The sequence below is a fragment of the Chrysochloris asiatica genome, unplaced genomic scaffold (genome assembly GCF_000296735.1).
Source record: "Chrysochloris asiatica unplaced genomic scaffold, ChrAsi1.0 scaffold00295, whole genome shotgun sequence".
In the NCBI taxonomy this organism is placed as follows: Eukaryota; Metazoa; Chordata; class Mammalia; order Afrosoricida; family Chrysochloridae; genus Chrysochloris; species Chrysochloris asiatica.
In genome coordinates this window covers 3,227,099-3,248,642 of record NW_006408813.1, presented here as the reverse complement: position 1 = coordinate 3,248,642, position 21,544 = coordinate 3,227,099, and the positions used below count along the sequence as shown (strand labels likewise).

Sequence of the window (21,544 nt, the reverse complement as noted above, 5' to 3'; positions counted from 1 at the left end):
GGTCTCTTCCACAGTCTGCCCCTGGCCTTGTTTTGCCTGATGATATGAAGCTTATCTACCATTTCTTTCTACAGATGATGTCAGTTTGATATCTGTTTATTTGATAACTGTATTTTCAATGAAGAAGTCCTTGGTTTTGCAAAATTCTATTAATGCGATCTTCAGCATCGTTGCTATCCCCAAGGCCCTTTTTTTCCAACTACCGATCCTTCCTCTTTGTTCCCAACCTTTGCATTCCAATCACCAGTTATTATCAATACATCTTGATACCATGTTTGATCAATTTCAGACTGAAAAAGTTGGCAGAATTCTTCAGTTTCATCATCACTGACTTTAGTGGGATCTATTGGGGCTAGTGGAAATTTCCGTGGTAGGAGGTCTTTGAGCGTCCCTTTCTTTGTTCTGAGGAAGTCAAGGGAAGTTTAGCTAGTGCTGCTCTTCATTTTGCTAACACTGGCAATTGACACGAATTAAACTATTATGTAAATTTTAAACATAGACATTTAAATACAAATTTCATACTTTTCTAATCATCTAATATGTTTTCTGTATGGTAGAGCTGCACGATTCGATCTGGTAGCAGCTAGCCATATAAGATTATTTGAATTTGTATTTAAATAAAATTTCAGTTCTTCAGTCATTCTCTCATTGCAGAAATCTCTGTTAGACAGTGCTGGTAAATGTTGTTAGTTGTGCAGTGCCATTGAGTTGATTCTGACCCATAGTGACCCTGTGTAGGGTTTCCAAGGAGCAGCTAGTGAGCTTCAGCCACCAACCTTGCAGTCCTAGTATGGCACTGTGGACTAATGGACAGACTGCAAAGTGCTGCTAAATAGGGGAATAAAAATACTGGTTTGAAACTGAGTAGCCTAATATAATCTACCATCTTGAATGTGTAATCTAAATAATACTAATATGCAAGGAAATGATCCTTAACCTGTCAATAATTTTAGATTGCTATTTTCTTGGGAAGAGCTGCCAATATTTACCCATTGTCCCTCTTACTTAATTTGGGTAGAAGAAGTAAGATTGGATCCAATTTTCAACACATGATGATGTTTGCTGGTAAGTTACATCTTTCCCTTTCTTGTCTTCTCCAAGAAGCCATTCACAGTGCATTTGCTAGTATAATTCCAAACGAAAATGATAGACTGCTGATGTAAGATCCTTTTAAACAACATCAAGTAGAAAATAATTTTTGTAGTATTCCAATCCCTTTTGGGGATTTTCTTTTTTTTTTTGATGTTCTGGTTCTAAAACCCTGGTTCAGAAATAGGTTGCCTGAAGTGTGAATATAAAGGTTAATTCATGTTAACACAGAAACTTGACTGTGAATGTTTATAGCAGCTCTAGTTGTCAAAAACTGGAAATAATCTGTGTGTGTTTTATTGGGTGAATGGATAAACAAACCGATTAGTACTTACAATGGAATACTACTCAGCACTAAAATGAAACAAACAGATGCTACACATACCCACATGGACAGATTTCTAAGGCTTTGTGCTGAGTGAAAGAAACAGTTTCAATTGTTATGATTCCGTATATATAGCAGACCATAACAACAGAGAGTCGATCAGTAATTGCCAGGGATTTGGCAGGGTAGGGACTGAACTAAGAAGACGTAGCACAAAGGAATTTGTGGGAGTAATGAAACTATTGTATATCTCGATTGTGATAGTGATGCACATCTGTGCAGTTTGACCAAATTCATGCAACTGTACACTAAAAATGAATGCATTTACAGTATGTAAATTATATACTTATCAATATCAAATATCAATTCAATTTCTTTATTTTTCTATATTTATATGGTGGTGGTTATGTGCCTTGGAGTTGGTTCTGACTCAAAGCAACCCTGTATGGGGTTCCCAAGGCTGCAAATCTTTACAGGAACAGAAAGCCTCATCTTTCTCCCGTGGAACAGCTGGTAGTTTCAAACTGCTGACCTTAAGGTTTGCAGCCTGATTCATAACCACTACGCTACCAGAGGTCCTTTCTATATTTATATATGTTGATCTATATTGCATATTAGCTCACATGCTAGTAAGATTTTAGAATATACTACATTTCTCTGAATTTATGGGGCTCCTGTTGGTAATGTGTTAATAGAAGAAGCACCTCTTCTGTTCCCTCGTAGGGCTTCGTGGGGCAATGGCCTTTGCCTTGGCCATAAGAGACACTGCCACTTATGCCCGGCAAATGATGTTCAGTACCACACTTCTAATTGTGTTTTTTACTGTGTGGGTATTTGGTGGTGGAACCACTGCAATGTTGTCATGCTTGCATATAAGGTAAGTAGCAATCGGAGACTTTTAATAGTAAATTATAGCTTTGTTTTTTTCTTTAAATCCTGAGACCAGTTTAGAATTTGATGACTCTGTGTTTCACTTTGAAAATGAATACTGGTGATGATTGCACAATATGGTTAATGAAATTAATGGCACTGATTCATAGACTTCAGATGGCTAAGATAGCAAATGTTTTACTACATACATTTTACCACACTTTCTTTTTATGTATAGACCATTCATTTTAGGGAGGAAAGCATGCACACACACACACACACAAAAAAAAACGAACCCGAAAAATTCACAAAAGAGAAATCATTGTTAACATCTCGAGGGGTATCTTTCCAGACCTTTTATAAGGTCTGTGATACAGATTTTTTAAACAAAGAGGTACATTGCTAAAATTCCTTTTTTGTCATCTGATTTTTAAGTATAATATAGTGTGCAGACATTTATGTTAGCAACTGTATTTACATAATAATTTTAATGCCTCTCTGGATCATAATTTATTTGACCAAATCCTCATTGTTATACTTTTATTGTTTCTAGAATTTTGCTATTACCATTAACATTGTAGTAAACATTCTTAAATGGGAATTTCATCATGTACTGGTTTAATAATTTCTTTAGGATGTTTCCTAGGAGTAGAATTGCTTCGTCAAAGGATATGCATATATTTAAGGCTTTTGATCCATGTCACCAGTTTGGATCACAGTTGTTTCTTTCATAATCAGTACTAGATATTATCATTCTTTGTTATCATTATGGTTGTTTCAATCTGTTTTAGCATTGTTTCTCACTGAACCATACAAGGTTGAAATTGAAAAGTCTTAGTTGTAGATGTGTCCTAGTTAGTGTGTTCAATTGGAACACTCCCTTGTATCTCTAGAGTTCTGCATTTGTTTCCATGGATACAGCAGCTACATTGCTAAAGCCTTTGTAGATCCTGGGTCTGTGCTTGGCTGAAACTTCATACTGAGCTTCCAGAATCTGTAGGGTTATTAGATTCTGTTAATTCTTTTCTGTTTTCTTTTTTATTATTCCCTTGCTTTTCTTTTAACATTCTATAGATAAGCCAGCCCAAAATCACACTTTGAATGTTATTATTATTATATTAATCTCTGTTTATATTAAAATCCATGTTTCATTATTTCTGTGTGATTATTGCATACAATAGAAAAATACATAAAATTAATGTATTTATAACCCAATTATAACAATTTGTAATTATTTCTTCAAAAAGGACCTGACATTTATTGAGCACCTACTATGTGTTAGGCGTTGTGCTAAGTACAATGTTTTACATGCTGTTCAATCACAGTAACTCCATTTTACATGAGGGAAAGAGAGTCTCAGAAGTGTGCTAAGTTGTTCAACTCATATAGATAGTTAAATGATGGATAGAGGAGCTTCTGATCTCACTTCATTTCTTTGGTGCTGTGTTGCATCATGAAATGATGGTGACGGTACCTTTTAGGAAGGCCTGAGCTCTTGTCTTTTCTCACAAGCTTGTAAAAGAATACTCCTCTTGATTCCACCAAGGAGAACAAAGTTACATTTAAGGACAACAATACTCACACAGTTAAAGCAGAAACAGTTTCCCTAAACGCTGTGTGTACAAATAAAAATACCCATATTTACCCTCTCCTCCAAAAGAAACGCCCCCCCCCAAATACCCCGCCTACTCAGAGCAAGTTGAGCCCCCGTCCCTGGCACTGACAGCTGTGTGTCCAGTAGCAAGCAGTGGACACATCATAGCCATCACCTTGCAGTCTCAGATCAATTCTTCTTTGTGTGTTTTGCCTCTTTGCGAGCAGAAGCTATATTTTAAGCTTCTCTTCCCTCCCTCCAAATTTACCAGGTACAATTCTGAGGATGCTGATAAGTCCTTAAAGTTTAAAATTCATGCAGACATAACTTTTGGGGTTCTTGCTCCTTGAGTTCCTACTTCTGTGATCTTGACAAGTTATGTAACAGTTTAGAGCCTCAGTGTCGTCCTCTGTAAAGTGTATGTACTACCTCTTAGGGTTGTTGTAAGGATTCAGAGAGTGTATGTGTAAAGCTCTTCACACAGCATTTCCAATGTTCTTGCCATCCATACATTCAATACATATTGAACACCTACCATCTGTCAGGTACTGTTTTGGGCCCTAAATCAAAGATTCTCAACTTGGGCAATTTTGCCCCTGAGGGGACATTTAACAATGTCTGGAGACATTTTTGATTGTCACAACTGAGGAAGGAGGAGGCTGCTCCTGGTGTGTAGTGACTGGAGGCCAGAGATGCTGGTAAGCATTTTTCAATGCATGGGACATGCTCTCCCCCAACCTTCAACAAAGAATTATCTGGACCCAAATGTTAGTCATGTCAAGGTTGGGAAACCCTTCTCTAGAGAAGTAGAGTGATAGCAACAATAAAAGGTTCTAGGTCTTAAAAAATCATACTTTGCTGCGAGAAGACAGATGATATATTAGTAAACAAATAGATGACTATGACAAGTTGAAGTGGTATTAAATTCTGTGATGATGGTCAAATAAGGTGTTGTGATAACAACTGAGGATGGAGGTTTATTTTACATGAAGTGGTCAGGAAAGGTCCTTCTGTGAGGTTACATTGAAGCTCAGTTTACCTGAATGACAAGATGTTGCCATTTAGTTAAAGTAGGATCAAGGAGAGGAGCAGTCCAAACAGAGGGAAAAGCAAGGACAAGAAAACGGAAATTGATATGTTTAGTGAACAGAAGAATAAGCCCATGTACCTGCAGTGTTGTGACTGAGGGAAGGTAGGAATTGAAGTTAGGCAAGATCCTGTATGGACAGGGGTCAACAGACAGTTCTTGTAAAGGGCCAGTAATAAATATTTTAGACTCTGTGGGCCATGTAATCTCTGTTCCACCTACTCAGCTCTAGTGGGGAAGCAAACATAGACTATACATACATCAATGAGTGAATCTGTGTTCCAATAAAACTTCATTTACAAAAACAGACGGTACCTCACATTTGGTCCATGAATTGCTGTCTGTGGACCCCATAGGGTCTTGTAGGACATGGTGAAGAATTTGGATTTTAAAATACAATTGGAGAGGACTTCTGGCAAGACGACGGACTAGGCAGATGCACTACAGAGTCCTTCTTCAACAAAGATTCCAGAGACCAAATGAAACACACACAGATGAAAACCCTGGACCCCGAAATTCAGAGGAAAGGTTAGAGAATTTGATTGAGTGCATGCTGGAAGGAGATGCTGAGCAGGGATGATGAGAGAGGGAGATTGAATGGTGAACAGCCGGCCAGACGTGGCATGACCATCTTGCACTTTTGTGAGCAGCTTTGATGACAGAAAGTGGCCTGGCAGAACAGATTCACACAGGTGACAGGAAAGGTACAATTCTTTCTTTTCCCCACACTTCCCTGGTGACCAGAGGTGTGCCAGCTCCCACCATCATCCACCCCCAATGCACATTTTGCTCTCTGGGAATTTGGAGCCATGTGGTTGTGAACCACACGAGTGTGAGGCAGGGGTCAGCTGGGTTGTTTTGGTGCCTGGATTGAGGCAGGCTCGGCTGTGTGGACCTGCAGAATCCACAGAGCCACCAGAGCAGCAGTAGTCAAGTAGAACCCTTCATAACCAGCCAGCACGCCTCCAACTTCCCTGTTGTATTAACTGACACTGAAACCAGCTCCATCAGGGGCCTCCACGAACCACTTAGGGATTGAGTGCCCTGAATGTAGGTAACACCTAGGCTGGTAGCAGCTCCGTGTAGGACCAGGAACTTTGCTGTAACTTTCCCCCTCATCCAACTGAACTCCTTGGCTGGCAGGAACATCCCAGAGTTTTCCCTCTGGGGCAAACAACTGCACTGATTATTTGGTTTATTTCTTTCATTGTTTAGTTGTTTATTCATTTCTTTCCATTCTCTTGAATTTCATCCTTTCAGTCTCCACTTTTGTTTTTCCTTCTTGTCTTCTAGTTCTCATTTCCTCTTTTCTTCTTTAATAAAAATTTTTTTTATTCCTTTACATCTTTCTTTACTACTCTCAACTCTTTTTCTTTTTATCTTTACTTTCCCTTGTTGTTGTTTTTTAGTTAATAATTTTCAATCTTCCTTTTCTCTCTTCCTTTTGTCCTCTATGGGTTCATTTTCCTGTTCCTCTTTTCTCTTTTTTGTTATTCTTTTTTTTTCTGTTTGTTGCCTGTTTTTCTTTATTATTTTCTCTTTTCATTGTTTGTTCCCTGTTGTTTATTCTGTTTTGTTTTCTTGTGTGTGTATATGAGTGTTTGAGGGATTTTCTTCTCTTTCTCATTCGACAAGAGATAGCAATTGTGCCCATACAGCCTGGCCACAGCCATATCCTCTGCAGCACCATCCACTGGGCAAGAGCCAAGACCAGCTCCTATACCATCCAATCATTAACAGACAGCAGCCAACAACACTGAGACCCACCCTAAACTGAGGTGCACGAACAGTGAACGAAAGTTGTGTACGTGCTCCCATTCACTGACTACACCCACAGGAGACAGGTGTTGAGAACTTAGGAGCATAGTAGCATACAGTCATCAGTTAAATAGAAATACAACAACACCACAATTCCCCATAGACAATTTCAGCTCACATGAAGAAACGAGAATGACTCAAACAAATGATCAAGATGCAGATCCATAAAACATCTCTGAGAAAGAACAGGTAGTGGAATTAACTGAAAAATAATTCAAAAGGCTGATATTTAGGAACCTTTAAAGGACTGACAGAAAGATTGAAGAAAGCAAGAGGAGAACACACAAAAAAAACTTTAGAATTCAGGAAAGCATTGTAAGAACAAACGGACAAAATAAATGCAAATATTGAAGCAATACAAAACCTACAGTTAAAAATCCATAAGATTAATACTAAGATTTCAGAAATGACAATACATTGAAAGGGCAAAGGAGCATATTTAAAGCAACGGGAGCCCAAATTAGTGAGATTGAAGATAAATCTTTCAGTAGTAAGTTTGCTAGAAGAATAATCAGAAGAAAGAATGAAAAAAATCCAGAGAAAGCCTAAGAGTTATGTGGAATACCATGAAGAGGAATAACTTATGGGTGATCAGAATTCCAGAACAGGAAGAGATAATAAAGTGCACAGAGAAAATTGCTGAAGAGTTGCTGGAAGAAAACTTCCCTAACATCATAAAAGATGAGAACACAAGCATACAAGAAGCTGAATGAACGTCAAGCAGGATAGATCCCAAAAGAAAATCACTAAGACACAGTGAAACTTTCCAAAACCAAAGACAAGGAAAGAATCCTGAGAGCAAGTTGGGAAATATGATGTTACCTATAAAGGAGAACCAATGACTAAAGTCTGACTTATCAGCAGAAACCATGCAGGCAAGGAGGCAATGGCATGACATCTACAAAATTATGAAAGGAATAAATTGCCAACCAAGAATCATATACCCAGCAAAGCTGTCCTTCAAATATTATGGTGAAATTAGGATATTTTTAGATAAACAGAAATTAAAGGAATTTGTAATAACCAGACCACCTTTATTAAAAATGCTGAAGGGAGTTCTTTGGACTGAGAATCTACATTGTAGACAACAACTTGAGATTACCATACATGACAATACCACCTAGAACTCAATCCAGAAGTTGTTGTTGTAAAGTGCTGTCGAGTTGGTTTCGACCCATAGTGACCCTGTATAGAGTATCCAAGGAGCAGCTGGTGAGCTTGAACCGCCGACCTTGTAGTTCAAATGGCTTTGCAGTCTGGCTCATTAACCCACAGAAGTATTTAAAGTAAAATTTACAAGATTGAAAATAGGGAACCAGAGATATTTTGTATAATGAAGCCAGCTACAAAGCAAAAAGAGGGAATAGTGTACATATTAAACAGGGGAAAAATTAATAAATTACAGGGTAACCTTAAAGAAAATCACTACACCTGCACATCAAAATAAAAAAGAGGGAAATAAAGATTTTGTCAACATTAACACAACAGAAATGAAAAGAAGACCCACAAAGTAAAGGAACACAGCATAGCAAATTGTGTGGAATAAAGACACCAGCAGCACAAACAAACACAGCAGTGGCAGAAGTCAATTAATACTTACTGATAATTACACTGGTGTAAATGGATTAAAAGCACCAGTCAAGAGACGGTATCAGAATGGATAAGAAAACAGGATGCTTCAATATGCTGTCTATAAGAGATAAAGAAGCCATCTATGATGGTTATGGGGGTAGGGGATAGGAAAAACTATTCACTGGGTAGAGAGTAGGCACATGTTACCATGGGTGCCAGGGCAGGCAATATACAAGAGGGAGGTTAGCTGAGGAAAGATGAAGGTGGCCCATGACACAGGGGAATATAATAGTTAAAATAAATAGAGGTAGATACTGTGAACTGCCGGTACATGGGAGGGAACTGTAGTCATCGTAATGAAGCAAAGTACATGATTTGTTGAATGCAAAACTGATAATCTGCTCTGTAAAACCTTCACTCAGTTCACAATAAAAGTTAAAGAAAAATACAATTGGAAATCTTGGTGACTTTTAAAGCAAGGGAGTGACATGATCAAATTCCTAGTGTAAAGGATCATTCTTAGCTGTTGTGAGAACAGTGGGTCCTCAGTGAGTAAGAGCCAACCAGCTGTTCCTGCCTCTGGTCACATACTTTGTGGCAGTCATATTTGGCTACCTGCCATTTATCAGCCAGACTTCCCACTGCTCTGTATCTGAGCCTTTGTTCCCTCTACCTAGAATTCTCCTTTCTTCCCAGTAGATGATTCAACTGAAGTGCCACCTCTTTTGAGCCCATTCTTTTCTACTCAGACCACTCTTCGGTTTACTTAGCCCTGGGCATTTCTGCTGTAGCACTTCAGCCATCAAGCTTTGAATCAGCACCAACACAAGAACGGCCTTGCTTTAACAATAGCTCAGTGGTGATGATGTAGCAAATACTCTGTTAAACTCTTTACATACATTTTGTTTCCCATTTAATCCTTGCAGCAACTCTGTGTGGTGGACATTGTTCTCATTTTACAGGTGATAAAATTAAGGTTCATAGGTCTGTGTAGCTTGGCTACGTTCACACAGCTGGAATACACACAAATTCAAATGTGAATCCAGCCCTCCCTGATTAGGAAACTCTTAGGGATTATATTATAGTTGTGTCTGTGTCCCCCACTAGTCTGAGCTCTTCATGGGCAGGTGCTGTGTCTAATTCATGTCTATGCCTTGTGCCTAGTACAGTGTCTGGCAAATGATAGGCGCTCTATAAATGTTTAGTATACTAAATTGTCTTCAGCCTCAGTTCAGCTGAGCACTCCACATGTGCTATCTTTAAGACCACTAGATGTCACTTTAGATGCATAAATGTGGTAACAGTATAATGTGACCAAAGCAGCCTCTGGTCATTTTAACAAAGAAGAATGGACCCTTTCTTTGAATTATGAATCTGGTCATGGAAATCCATTTTCACGTACTTGACCATGATTCACTTGCTTTCCAGATGAGGTCTGGCATCATTTTCTTCCCTCCAGTGTTACTCGTATTCTGGGACGCTACTGCTGCAGCGTCATACACTGCTATGTTTTCTGTGATGTCTGTAGTAGTTAACTTAAATCGATAAACATTTGAGCACCTATTGTGTGTCAGGTACTATGCTAGACTCTGGGGATACAGAGATGAATTGAGACATGGCCTTTACCCTCAAGGAGCTCCCAGTCTATTTGGGGAGACTGACAGGTAAATAACTATAATCTCCTGTGCTACGTCTTATAATACAGGAATCTAGAAAGTGCTGCAGAAGTACATAGGAATAAATTCTTCTGCGTGAGGGAGTCACAGAGTGGTTAATTTGGACTTGAAAAACAAGTAGAGCAACCAGGGGACAGTGCATTTCAGACAGAGAACAGCATGAGCAAAGAGAAGCGATTTGGGGAGAGTGGGGTTTGGCTATTAGAAAGTATGGAGGAGAGAATCATGGGAGTTGAGGGTGGAAAGGTTAGTTGGGATGGGGGTTGCTAGTTTATAGAGTCCTGAGTGCCACACTTAGGACTTTGGACTTGACCCTCTCTAGGGGAGAGCCTGGAAGCTAGGAAACCTTATAGCTAGTGACTTTAGACACCAGGAGTCAGAATGAGGGCTTGAGCTTGTGTGGTTGGCATAGAAAAGAGGAAAGACCTGAGAAAGTCTAGAGGAAGAATCACCAGAGTTGTAAGTGCTCATGTCTGGGGGAATAGTGAGAAGGCAAAGAAAATGTCTTCATAAGGAAGCTTTTCCCTGGCAATTTTAAGCAGATAAAGAATTATCAAGACCTGAGGCTAATATCTATCCTTAGACTATGGAGAAAACGGTCATTGGACCCTCTCTGTAGTTATCGTAGCAGAATGTTGCCATGAGAGCAGAGAGCTCCAGAACTCTGTAAGTCCCTCCTGGAATTGTATGGTGCCAGCCTTGTTCCTGGAATGGCGCCCCAGCTGCACTTAGTAACAGTATTGCTTTTCCTGACTCTGCTAGTAGTGGGCTTGCATTCAGAGAAGGAAATGTTATTTTTCTGAAACTGGTAAGTGGGATTATCAGGAAGTGAGTCATTATTAGACCCTGCTTGACTTAGAATCTGAGCTGTTACTAAAGAAAATGACCGTAGCCAAAACTGCACGTCAATATGAAGCATTTCCTAGCTTCTGTGTTGCCTGAAAATGTACTTCTGTGAATAGATTCCTTATTTGGCTTTGAAATCTCATTTGCCTTTTGTGTTTCTCCTTTAGGGTTGGTGTTGATTCAGACCAAGAACATTTGGTAAATATGTGTTTGTGTTATTCTGGCATTTCTGTCCAATGTGCAGTGTTTTGGAGAGAGAACAATCTACTGTAGACTTCATACCACTGTTATTTAGATCCTGTCCTATTTGCATCAGCTTTTAACTGACATGATTCCTGACTCTTCTCACTGCTTGAATAGAGACAAAACTAAGTTTGCGGCAGGGTGTAGCTGTCAGGGCTGATGGTGTTCTGGTCTGTGACCATCCTGGGCCTTGGCCACGAATGAGAGCAGTCTCCTAAGTGCTCCTGGATTTTCCAGTGGCTGCACTGGCACTGGGAACCTTTTTCCACTCCCGTTTGCGCATGAAGGCTTGCCTCTGATGTAAGTCCCACTCCAGCTGCTCTTCCTGTGTGCCTTTCACAGATTGGATGACCAGCAGCTGCCCTTGAGAACTGCCTAGAAACGTTGGAATCTCTAGCCCATGTTCCCTGCCTGCTAAGGGGAGAGCCCGCCTCACTCTCGGCTTCATCCTCGTTAGAGTTTTCCGTGTGTCATTTTCTCACTTGTTCCTGTGAATGCTATGCAACTCAGATCCTTAGACTGACCACTCCTTTTTGGGAATTTCTATCAGCTATGTAATATTTCTGTGTGTGTGTGTGTGTACACCACTGAAAACGCAACTCTGTCCTAGGCGATATTTATAAGGGTTTGTGTGAGAAATCACCGAAATTAAGTATTGGAGATGGAAAGCATGTCATGGCAGTCTGTCTTCAGGGTGTGGTGACAGAAAATCTTCCAGTTGATTTTCTAAATGCCCATTTTATTAGCTGTTGAGTGATGAGTATGTAAATGATAAAGTGAAGCCTTGTCCTCTTTGAAGACCAGAGCCTTCAAATATCAATTCCATAGGTTTGAAATTGTGTCCAGACCCACCCCTGGGTCAAAATAAGAATTGAACTAGTATCCAATCCAGTTCAAGAGGCAAATGCTTGATCACTTGAAGTCTCCATCTGCTATGTCACCTTTGTCACCACAGGGGAGAACAGGAAGTGCTGTGAGTGGCAGGGAGAGCCAGGGAGATGAGTACCAGCTGTGATAACCCAAAAAGTGACAACCAGAAAAGAAAATCTCATGCTTCCCTTGCTCTCAAAGCCCCATGGATGTTTTGGTTTGTTATATTCGTTACTGGATGCTCTGAATGTTCACTAGGAACATTATAGTCAATATGGAGAATAGGGGACTGGGCAAACAGTGGTGTGTGTATGGTGAAGAGATGCTGAGATTTACACATGAATTGAGCAAGTTCCCATTTTGCTCCTAATGAAGTGAGTGACACACACATACCTATGTCTAAGAATGTGGCCCTTATAAACCCATACAGTATTCTCTCGAACCTTTTTATGCTGTGGATGCTTTGGTACATGTCAAGGGAAAGATTAATTCATTCCGAGGGTCAGAAAGGCTAGGAGGAAAGGAAGCAAATGCCTGCATCTGAACCTTGTGCTTGCAGAATGTTAGAGCTACCAAGAACCTTTGGGAATAGCTAAGGGGAAATTTGGGCACAGAGAAGGAAAGGGATTTGTCTACATGATAGTGTGAGAGCTGGGAGTCGACCCATTAGATCACCTAGCCACTGGATGACAAATCAGGACATGTTGTAGGGAGCAATATCAGAAGCTGCCTGCTTGCTCTCATGGTTTGTCCTTCTAACCTGTCAGGTATACCAGGCAATTTCCCTACTTGCTTTCATTTCGCTGATGTGAGAGGGTTTACATTTGAGGTGCTGTTCACATGGAAGTGAAAGTCTGTGGGATTGAGGTGTGAATCAGCCCACACTAGTTTGTAAATGCAAATAGCCGCCTAAATCAGCTAGCAGTCTGGGTAACCATTTCAATTTTATATGCCAAACCTACACTATACAAGCTGTTCAACTTCTAGGGCTCCCAAGGTCAGAGAGCCTGTCACATATAGTCTCTTACACTGTGTTTCTGGTCTACAGAGGAACAGCTCGGCATCTGTGTGCGGGAACCGTGGCAGTGCATTCATTCATTGATTCTCTGCTTCCAGGGTGTTCCTGAAAATGAAAGGAGAACCACCAAAGCAGAGAGTGCTTGGCTCTTCCGGATATGGTACAACTTTGATCATAAGTATCCTTACAGAAAGAAGGACAGTGTGGACGTGGATAAATGCAGTTGAATTGTTGTGATCTTTACCTTCTTGAAGTGCAATATGGAGGCTCGCCTTTAGCCTTCCCTTGCCCCTTCTGTGTAGCAGAGGAAAGCTGCAAATGAGTTCCTGGGAAAACCCGTGAAGCTGGTAGGGAGGGTTGTTGCAGAAGTTGGCTGTGGGGAAGGGACTCCAGAACCCTAACGGCATACTTTCTTAGAGGTCTGGGTTATTTATCAAGTGACTTTGCATATTTATTATCCTTTAGCTAATGTAGTTAATCCAGAAAAAGAAATTGGTTGGTTCTTGTCAGTGTACCTGCTCAGGGGAAAGAAGAAAGGCTATCTTAGGAGAAGGCCCGAGAATGAAGTAGAAATGAATGTTGTGTTTGAGACCGCAATATTCAGCCATAAACCTTCTCTGGCCTTTCCAAAGACCGTGAGATCCTGCTCTCTGATCACAAAGCCACAAATGGAGGCTCGTGCTTTCATTGGTTACCAAATTTCCTTCTTGTCCTACTCTAAGCCTCCTTCATAGCTGTACTTTGGATAGTGTTGGTATTTTATAACCTGTTTGAATCATGTATTTTATAAAAATTTGATCACTATTTAGTAAAATTAGTATCGTCTTTGAAAAACAAACTAGAAAATGGAAACCATGAAGTTTTTTTCAGACAAAGATTTATCAGTAGTTGAATGAAAGCATGGTTTATCCTCCCTTGAAACAAATTTGGGACAACCAGACAATTTTTTTTTTCTCCTTGCTTTCAACTTTTTGTGATCAAAACTGTATATTTTTAAGAAAAGTACACTTGACGACACTTCATTGTTAGGAGTCAATGACGTGTAAATCATTCTGCATTCATACATCACATTTTTCATGTGTCATTGCTTTTGGCTCTATCATCAGCACTTTGGGTATAAGCCACTCCCATCTCCTGGGGCATTTTCATCCCTCTGATTTATATAATAAAATTGTTTTCAGTGTTTACTACATGAAATATTTTGTACAATTTATGCATAATATATAAAACCGTTAAATGACCTAATGCAGAGAAAGAAATAGAATAGGCACTTCTTTTTCTGTCTATTCTTGTAGAAGCAAACACCCAGCCTTGTTAGCCTCAGTACTGCCCTATTAGACTAAGATCTGGTAGTTTGAAGTCCCTAGTGCCCTAGTGTGGCGCTGTGGGTTAATGCACCAGACTGCAAAGCCGTTTGAACTGCAAGGTTGGTGGTTCAAGCTCACCAGTCGCTCCTCGGAAACCCTGTACAGGGTCGCTATGGGTCGGAACCAACTTGACGGCACTTAGCAACAACAACAAAGTGCCCTAGTAGAATTAGACACTGAGCATTCTAGATTTTGGTTCCTTTGGGAGGCCAGATTGCCTGTATATTTAAACTGAAGTAAAACTTAAAAATTAGTAAAGTAGCTGATTCATAGAAGGCAGCTTAATGTTGACCTATATTGGTATAAACAGCAGCACCTTAGAAATTGCCCTGTATTCTCTTGAGTGTTCATCTTTATATAGGCAGCATGATTGTCTTAGCCATTACATTGCAGTGTTTGATCCATCACAAATTTATTTTTTATACAGTGTGAGGTATAGGTGAAGATCAACATTTTTTCTGTATGGATATCCAGTTGATCCAGAGTCCTGGTGTGGTGCTGTGGGTTAATGTGCCAGACTGCAAAGCCATTTGAACTGGAAGTTCGGCGGTTCAAGCTCACCAGCTGCTCCTCGGAAACCCTATACAGGGTAACTATGGGTTGGAACCGACTTGACGGCACTTAACAACAACAACAATCCAGTTGATCCATTGATTGAGAATACCATTGTACCCAGTTGCTGTTGAGTTTCTAGAAGCAGACTATCAGGCCTTTCTTTCAGAGTGTCTTTGGGTGAAGTGTAAGAGGCCAGCACACTAACCATCGGCACCACCTAGGGACTCCTTATTGTACTGAACAGTATTGGGGCCCTAGAAGTAAACCGCTGGGCCATGTATGTGGGAGTCAGTTTCTGCATTTTCGACTCTTGGTATCTGTTATTTGTACCATTAGTACACTCTCTTAATTATTAACCTTTTCCCTAAATCCTGCTGTTTGATAGAATAAATCCTCTAGGTTTGTTCTTTAATTAGATTTGCCCCTAGATTCTTGAATCTTGTAAGATGACTATGTACAAGGTCAGTATACACAGTTACACAGTTCAGTTGTACTGTTTTGTTTTCTTTTCTTTTCTTTTCAGGAGAATAGATGGATATGGAATGAGGGTCAATAATAGAGACGCTCATGAGACATAATTACAGTGCCTTAGACTTGACTTTCCTTCCTTCCTTAAAGCTATGTAGGAAAAGAATCAACTTGATACTGAGGTTGCAACTCAAAACCTTCAGAGGCCACTTTTAATCCCCAGTAAGTGGTGAAAGCCATTTTTATTACTGTCTTCTACTATTGCACTACTGGTGTGGCACTGTTGGATCAGCCCTGGACTTTGAACCACAAGGTCAGTAGCTCAAACCCACCAGCTGCTCCTCGGAAACTCTGTACAGGGTCATTGTGAGTTGGAACGGACTCAACAGCACTTAAAAACAACACCACTATCGGCATAAGGAGCGTTGGTAGTGTAGTGGATTGTGAGCTGGGCTGCTAATTGCAAGGTCAGCAGTTTGAATTTACCAGCAGCTCCATGGGAGAAAGATGAGGCTTTCAGCTCCCTTAAAGATTTATAGCCTCGGAAACCCTGTATCGCTGTGAGTCAGAACCGACTCCACAGCACACCACCACCACCTCCTCTACTGTAACATGTAATGTCATTTCTGGCGATTATCATTCTTTACTTACAGTGTGGTGCAGTGGAAAGGGCAACAGGCTTTGAAATCAAACTAATCTGATTAGTGTACTGACCTCCCATTTACTGAATTCTCTGACTTTAGGCAACCCGTTGACCTCCCTGCACCTCAGTTTCCATATCTGTAAACTGTGCAGTGGGTTAAGCATCACGCTGCTAACCGAAAGGTTGACAATTTGAGCTCACCAGCAGCTGCGCGGGAGAAAGAGGTGGTGGTCTGTTTCCTTAAAGATGTACTGCCTCGGAAACCCTATGGAGCAGGTCTCCTCTGCCTTATGGATTGGTGGTGAGTCAGATTGACTCAGTGTCAGCGAGAGAACTAGAGATCAGAATGAACTCTCCCTTGACTATCTCACTGATAGACTGTGAAGATGAAATGAGAAAATGTACGGGGAAGCCTTTCATTATCCTCTGCAGTGGTTGGTGCACTGTGATGGTAATTATTGTCAAGTGTGATGTTGTTTTAAAGTTGTGAAGAAAGGAATGAAGGTCTTCCTTAACCAGGACAGCTATCTCAAGCCTCTGCTGACGCACAGTGGGCCTCCTCTTACCACAACCCTCCCTGCCTGCTGTGGACCCATTGCGAGATGCCTAACTAGCCCTCAGGCTTATGAGGTAAGTTAGTTAGATCCAGGAACTAAGTTCTTTATGAAATTGAATCCACTTGATCGATGGATGGATGGGTTCCTGGTTTGGTTTTATTTTGTTTGCTTTCGAGTGATAAGAACCACGAGAGAGAATATAAGTATATTTTGCTCACTAGATTGACAATGCACAGACATCTCTAAATAACATTCATAGCCCTTGAAATGTCCTTTGAAAACAGATATGGAATAACTAGTGCCTTATCTTAAAGTAGCTGGTTTTCCACACCAACTTCCATTTATTTGTAGTACGTGACCTGAGCTCAGTGTAAATGTGACAGCTCCACTTTACAGGTAAAAATGTGGATGTTTTTGCCTGTAAAGTGGGGCTGTCACGTCTCCATTGAGAAGATCAATAACATGTGACGTACCAAAGCTTGCAACAGATGGTCGGTTAGTTTACACGTATTAAACGTGGGCTCCGAGGGAAAGTTTATCTGCCTCTGTACCCCATTGCTAGGAGACGTGAGTATGCCTAGAAGTAATCTCAAGTCCATATTTTTACCTTGCCTACTGACATATAATTGGTCAGTTGGTAAGTATTGCCACTGAGGAATGAAATCACAGGTGTGCCAACTAGCCTTCACTTATACATATGAACCTTTATTTTTCAAGTGAATGTCTTTAACCCTTTGGAGCCTAAGCTATCTAATTCTAAATGAACCAACAAAAATTATATATGGTATCAATTAGGCGCCAGTGTTAAGAAAACAATAGCCACACCAGTTTGGCTCTTCTGATGCAGTGCTCAGAGCCTTCATTCAGCTGTGAAGCCATGTATCGTGCAGCCCCCAGGTCCCTGCAGCCACTCCTGCCATCTCTTAGAGCAGACAGGACAGGGAGGAGCGGCCTCCTGCCCGGTGTTGTGTGGAAGTGCGCACTGCTGATATTTGGCTGGTGGAGTGGGGAACCCCACCACTACCACCATGTTGCCTCATCCTTGTCTCTCCCTCCCACATGTCCATGCTCCTGTCTGAAGCAGTGTCCATTTTCTCTGGGCCCTGGGACCCATGTAACTCTACAGAGGGCTCAGGCAGCTCCATTGGTTAAGATTCTGGAGCCAAAGCAGTCCCACAATGCCTCTTCTGTGGAATGCCATAAAAATAGAGCACGGCAGTAAACGTCATCCTGTCTTTGTCTCCTGCACTTCTCCTGGTGTTCTGCCTTCCCTGTGTCATATGTTTGCCAGCCTCCCTCTGATTGTATGGTGTCTTCCCCTTTACCTTATAGCCAGTGACTGACCCTCCCTTTGATGTCATTAACTACGTTTTTAAGTTATAAAAGTGATATTCTCTTGGCCAAAGTTTGGAATGCAAAAAGTGAAAAAGTTAAAGCCACTCTCTCCCACTATCTTCCTCAGAGGCAGTCTTTATTAAAGGCGTATGGTGTAGACCTTCTGATATATTTTGTCTCTACAAATGTATACAGTAAAACCTGTAAATGGTGGAACCTTTGTAAAGGGAAAACCTGCCAGAGAAGGCAAACACAGATCTTTTCCACTAGCAGAGAGAAATGGAAAGGTGGTGGCTGTACCCTGTCAAATGTGGGAAACTTGTGAGAATCGGAAAAACAAGACCATCTCCTCAAGTTCTGGCTCTCACAGGTGCCATTGGGAATGGGGCTGTAATAAGTGTTGTGGCCTGCTACATGCCTTTTTCACTTAATGATGCAACATGGATAGCATGACATTGGGTACAGTAGTTATGTGCCTTCCCTTTTTTTGTGGGTGCATAATATTCAATTGTATGGCTCTACCAAAATTTATTGGTCTCCTGTGGATAGACGTTTGTATCTCTTTCATTGTTTCATTTGCTCTCACGAACAATTCTTACAGTGGACAGCCTTGTGCATGTACATTTACTCAAGTATATGAAGGAATGTAGATTTAATTTTTGGAGTCCTGGTGTGGCACTGTATGATAAGCACTAGACTGTTAACTGCAAGGTCATTGGTTCAAACCTACTAGCTGCTCCTCAGAAACCCTAAACAGTGTCTATGAGTTGGAACCGACTTGACAGCACTCAACAACAACAGAATTGGTGTTCAGGAGGAATATTGCTTGGGCAAGAAGCATGTGCATTTTAAATTTTGGTAGCTACTGCCTCAAACCTCAGACTTAGTAGAGAAACGACAAAGTGCCAAAGAGGCCTTGCTGACTGTGAAGGAGCCAGAGAGTTTTGTTGTGGGGATTCTTGAATGAGGTGAGAGAGACTTTAGATTCATTGCGCTAACAAGAATGGATGTAAAGGGATTGGGGTTGATTGGTGGTCATTGGGTTTTTTAATTTACAGTTTTTTGGCTCTATTTAGACAAACTTCAAGCAGCAAATTTCTGGAACTTTTTTTTAAGATTCTGTCTACTAATCTTTTCAGTCTATTTTGACTATCTTAGAGACAAATTTAGAATTTTCAAACAAACACAAGACTTGGGAAATCAAGTTCACCAGGGTGGAAGATATCTCTGTCAGCTCTGTCAGCGCTACTACTTCCTCAGGGGATAGTCATCACAGATGGGTTTGTTTTGCAACGTCAATATGAGTATATAGAATGATTCTTTTTACATTTTCAAGAAAAAGAGATAACCTTTTTTCTGATTTTTACAAGTAATATGAACTCATCATTTTTAACTATCCATCCTTCCATACCTTTCTGTGCATGCATATGTTTTCAATTTACCAAAACAGGAAGATACAAGAGGGCTTCAAAATGTTGGTGCAAAAGTGGAATCACAAGGTAATAGAATTCTTCCAAGAACTTTTCAAAAGTCCACTTGTATTAAATCGAGTCTTACAGAAGGGGAAAATAAGTTAAGAACGTACGAGGGAGCTTCATAAAGTTCATGGAGAAATTCCCTTATCTTTTCATTCATTCTTGCATGAACTTTTTGAAATATATTATTTTGGCCTCAAAATTTCCATTAGGACCAAAGGTTACTAGACTAGGAGACAAATCTGTAGTGAGGATTCAGTATATTTGGGGGATATTGTTAATCCAAAAGTAAAAGCTTTATCTACAAAAGCTGTTAAATAATCATTTCCACTTAGATTTAGTGAGTACTTTCTATGTGTGGCACTCTGTTAGATGGTTGGATTACAGCACAGAGGATGACACAGTCCCTGCCATCAATGGACTTACAGTGTGGAGTGTGGGGAGCAGGTCACCATGCACACAGTTATGCTCCAGGGCTCAGTGCAGGGTGCTGTGAGAACACTTAGGAGGGATGAATCCCCTAGTCTTGGAAGACCAAGGAAGGAAAACCTTCTGAAAAAAGTGACTTTTAAGCAGAGACTTAATGAGAAGCAGGTGTTAGTCTTAGGAAGGAGGACAGAGGGGACAACGTGTAGACCAGCCTGAGGATGGAACAGTTTGTTCAACTGGCACACATTGGTAGTGTCAGGACAGAGGCAGATGGTGAACAGGAGATCAAGCTGAAGGAACCAATCACGGTGGATTCTTCTAAGCCAAGGTAAGGACTATAGACTTTCTCCTGAGGGCAGTAGGATGCCACTGAAGGATTTTGAAGAGGACATCTTTTTAAATTCTCCTATTAGAAATGTTTCTTATTGTTCCTCATAATACTTAAAACTCATTTTGTTTGCATTTAGAACCAGGAACAGTTGAAAGATGACGACTCAGATCTTATTCTCAATGATGGCGATATTAGCTTGACGTATGGAGATTCCACTGTGAACACAGAGTCGGCAACATCTGGGGCTCCTAGGCGGTTCCTGGGAAACAGTTCAGAAGATGCCTTGGATCGGGAGCTTGCATTTGGGGACCACGAACTGGTCATTCGGGGCACACGCCTGGTTCTTCCCATGGATGACTCTGAGCCCCCATTAAATTTGTTAGATAATAATACGAGACACGGTCCAGCCTAAGCTTATTAATCCTCACTTTGTGATTTGTAAAATTTGCACATGTGATTGTGAAGAAATCTGTACTACCTAACAAGTCCCAGTGCATGTCTCTGATTGTTGAAGCTGTATAAAAACTCTTTATATGGCATAGAAAGCATATAAATATCCTGTACAAGGCAGATTGTGAACAAATGAATCCTTTTTGGTTTTGTTTTATTGGCTGCACTATGTAGAATGGATTTGTTTTAGAAAGTTCTTTTCACCGTGTTGTTGTGTGTTCTGTTAGCTTTCTGTCTCAGTTCTAAGTATCAACAGTGATGGATTTCCTCATTCTTCTATTTACCTGACATTTAACTGGAGTACCAAGTTCTTGTGACGTGAATTCATTGCTTGTGTGGGGGGAGGGGGAGGGAGGACTGTGGCCTAGGGAGGAGTCTCGGGAGGAGAGGTGCTTTTGTTGGGGGACTGTTGTTGATTGCTGCTGCCTTTTTTGTGACTGTTTTCTTTCCCTTTTCGCTGATGGCCTCATGTGGTGCCCGGAGCTGCAGTTGGAGTACAATGCTGATGTCATTAGGGTCTTGCCCAGTTCAGGTTGGGGAGGAAAGTATGGGGGCCCTTTGTCCCCCTTGCTGTGAGAAGACACATTCGGTGATTACCACACACTGCTGTGATGTAAAGGAGGCTGCAAATAACTTCCAAGACTTTTTTTTTTTTTTCCCCAGAGCAAGACCATCCATAGGCGTTGCAGCCAAAGTACAGGTGTATATAGTTCAGAGCACACTGGTTCCATTCGGAGGGGGCAGAGGGCAGGGGGCTGATCAACAGACTGGTGGTTTCAGGGCTCTCTCTTTCCAGATATGTAAATATTCTATACCAGATAAGTTTAAGAAATGTAATTGCTGCTTAACTTTTGATTATGTACTTTATCTGTATAGCAAGCTTTGTGGTCGGAAGTTTTTATATCACTTTCAATTGCTGCTCTTAA

General features: G+C 40.8%; 1 protein-coding gene across 2 annotated transcripts in view; it reads left to right on the top strand.

Moving 5' to 3' along the window:
- SLC9A6 (solute carrier family 9, subfamily A (NHE6, cation proton antiporter 6), member 6) overlaps positions 1 to 20,975 on the top strand; it is a 68,396-nt gene extending 47,421 nt beyond the window's left edge. Inside the window, exons 11-16 of one of the 2 annotated variants that reach the window (XM_006874712.1) lie at positions 954 to 1,065; positions 2,138 to 2,291; positions 11,045 to 11,075; positions 13,107 to 13,186; positions 16,566 to 16,671; positions 20,305 to 20,975. In XM_006874712.1, the coding sequence (XP_006874774.1) occupies positions 954 to 1,065; positions 2,138 to 2,291; positions 11,045 to 11,075; positions 13,107 to 13,186; positions 16,566 to 16,671; positions 20,305 to 20,580 (759 nt within the window). In that variant the 3' untranslated portion in view covers positions 20,581 to 20,975. The remainder of the gene's footprint in view (positions 1 to 953; positions 1,066 to 2,137; positions 2,292 to 11,044; positions 11,076 to 13,106; positions 13,187 to 16,565; positions 16,672 to 20,304) is intronic. The other variant, XM_006874713.1, reaches the window with a different exon arrangement.
- Positions 20,976 to 21,544: the final 569 nt, after the last annotated feature.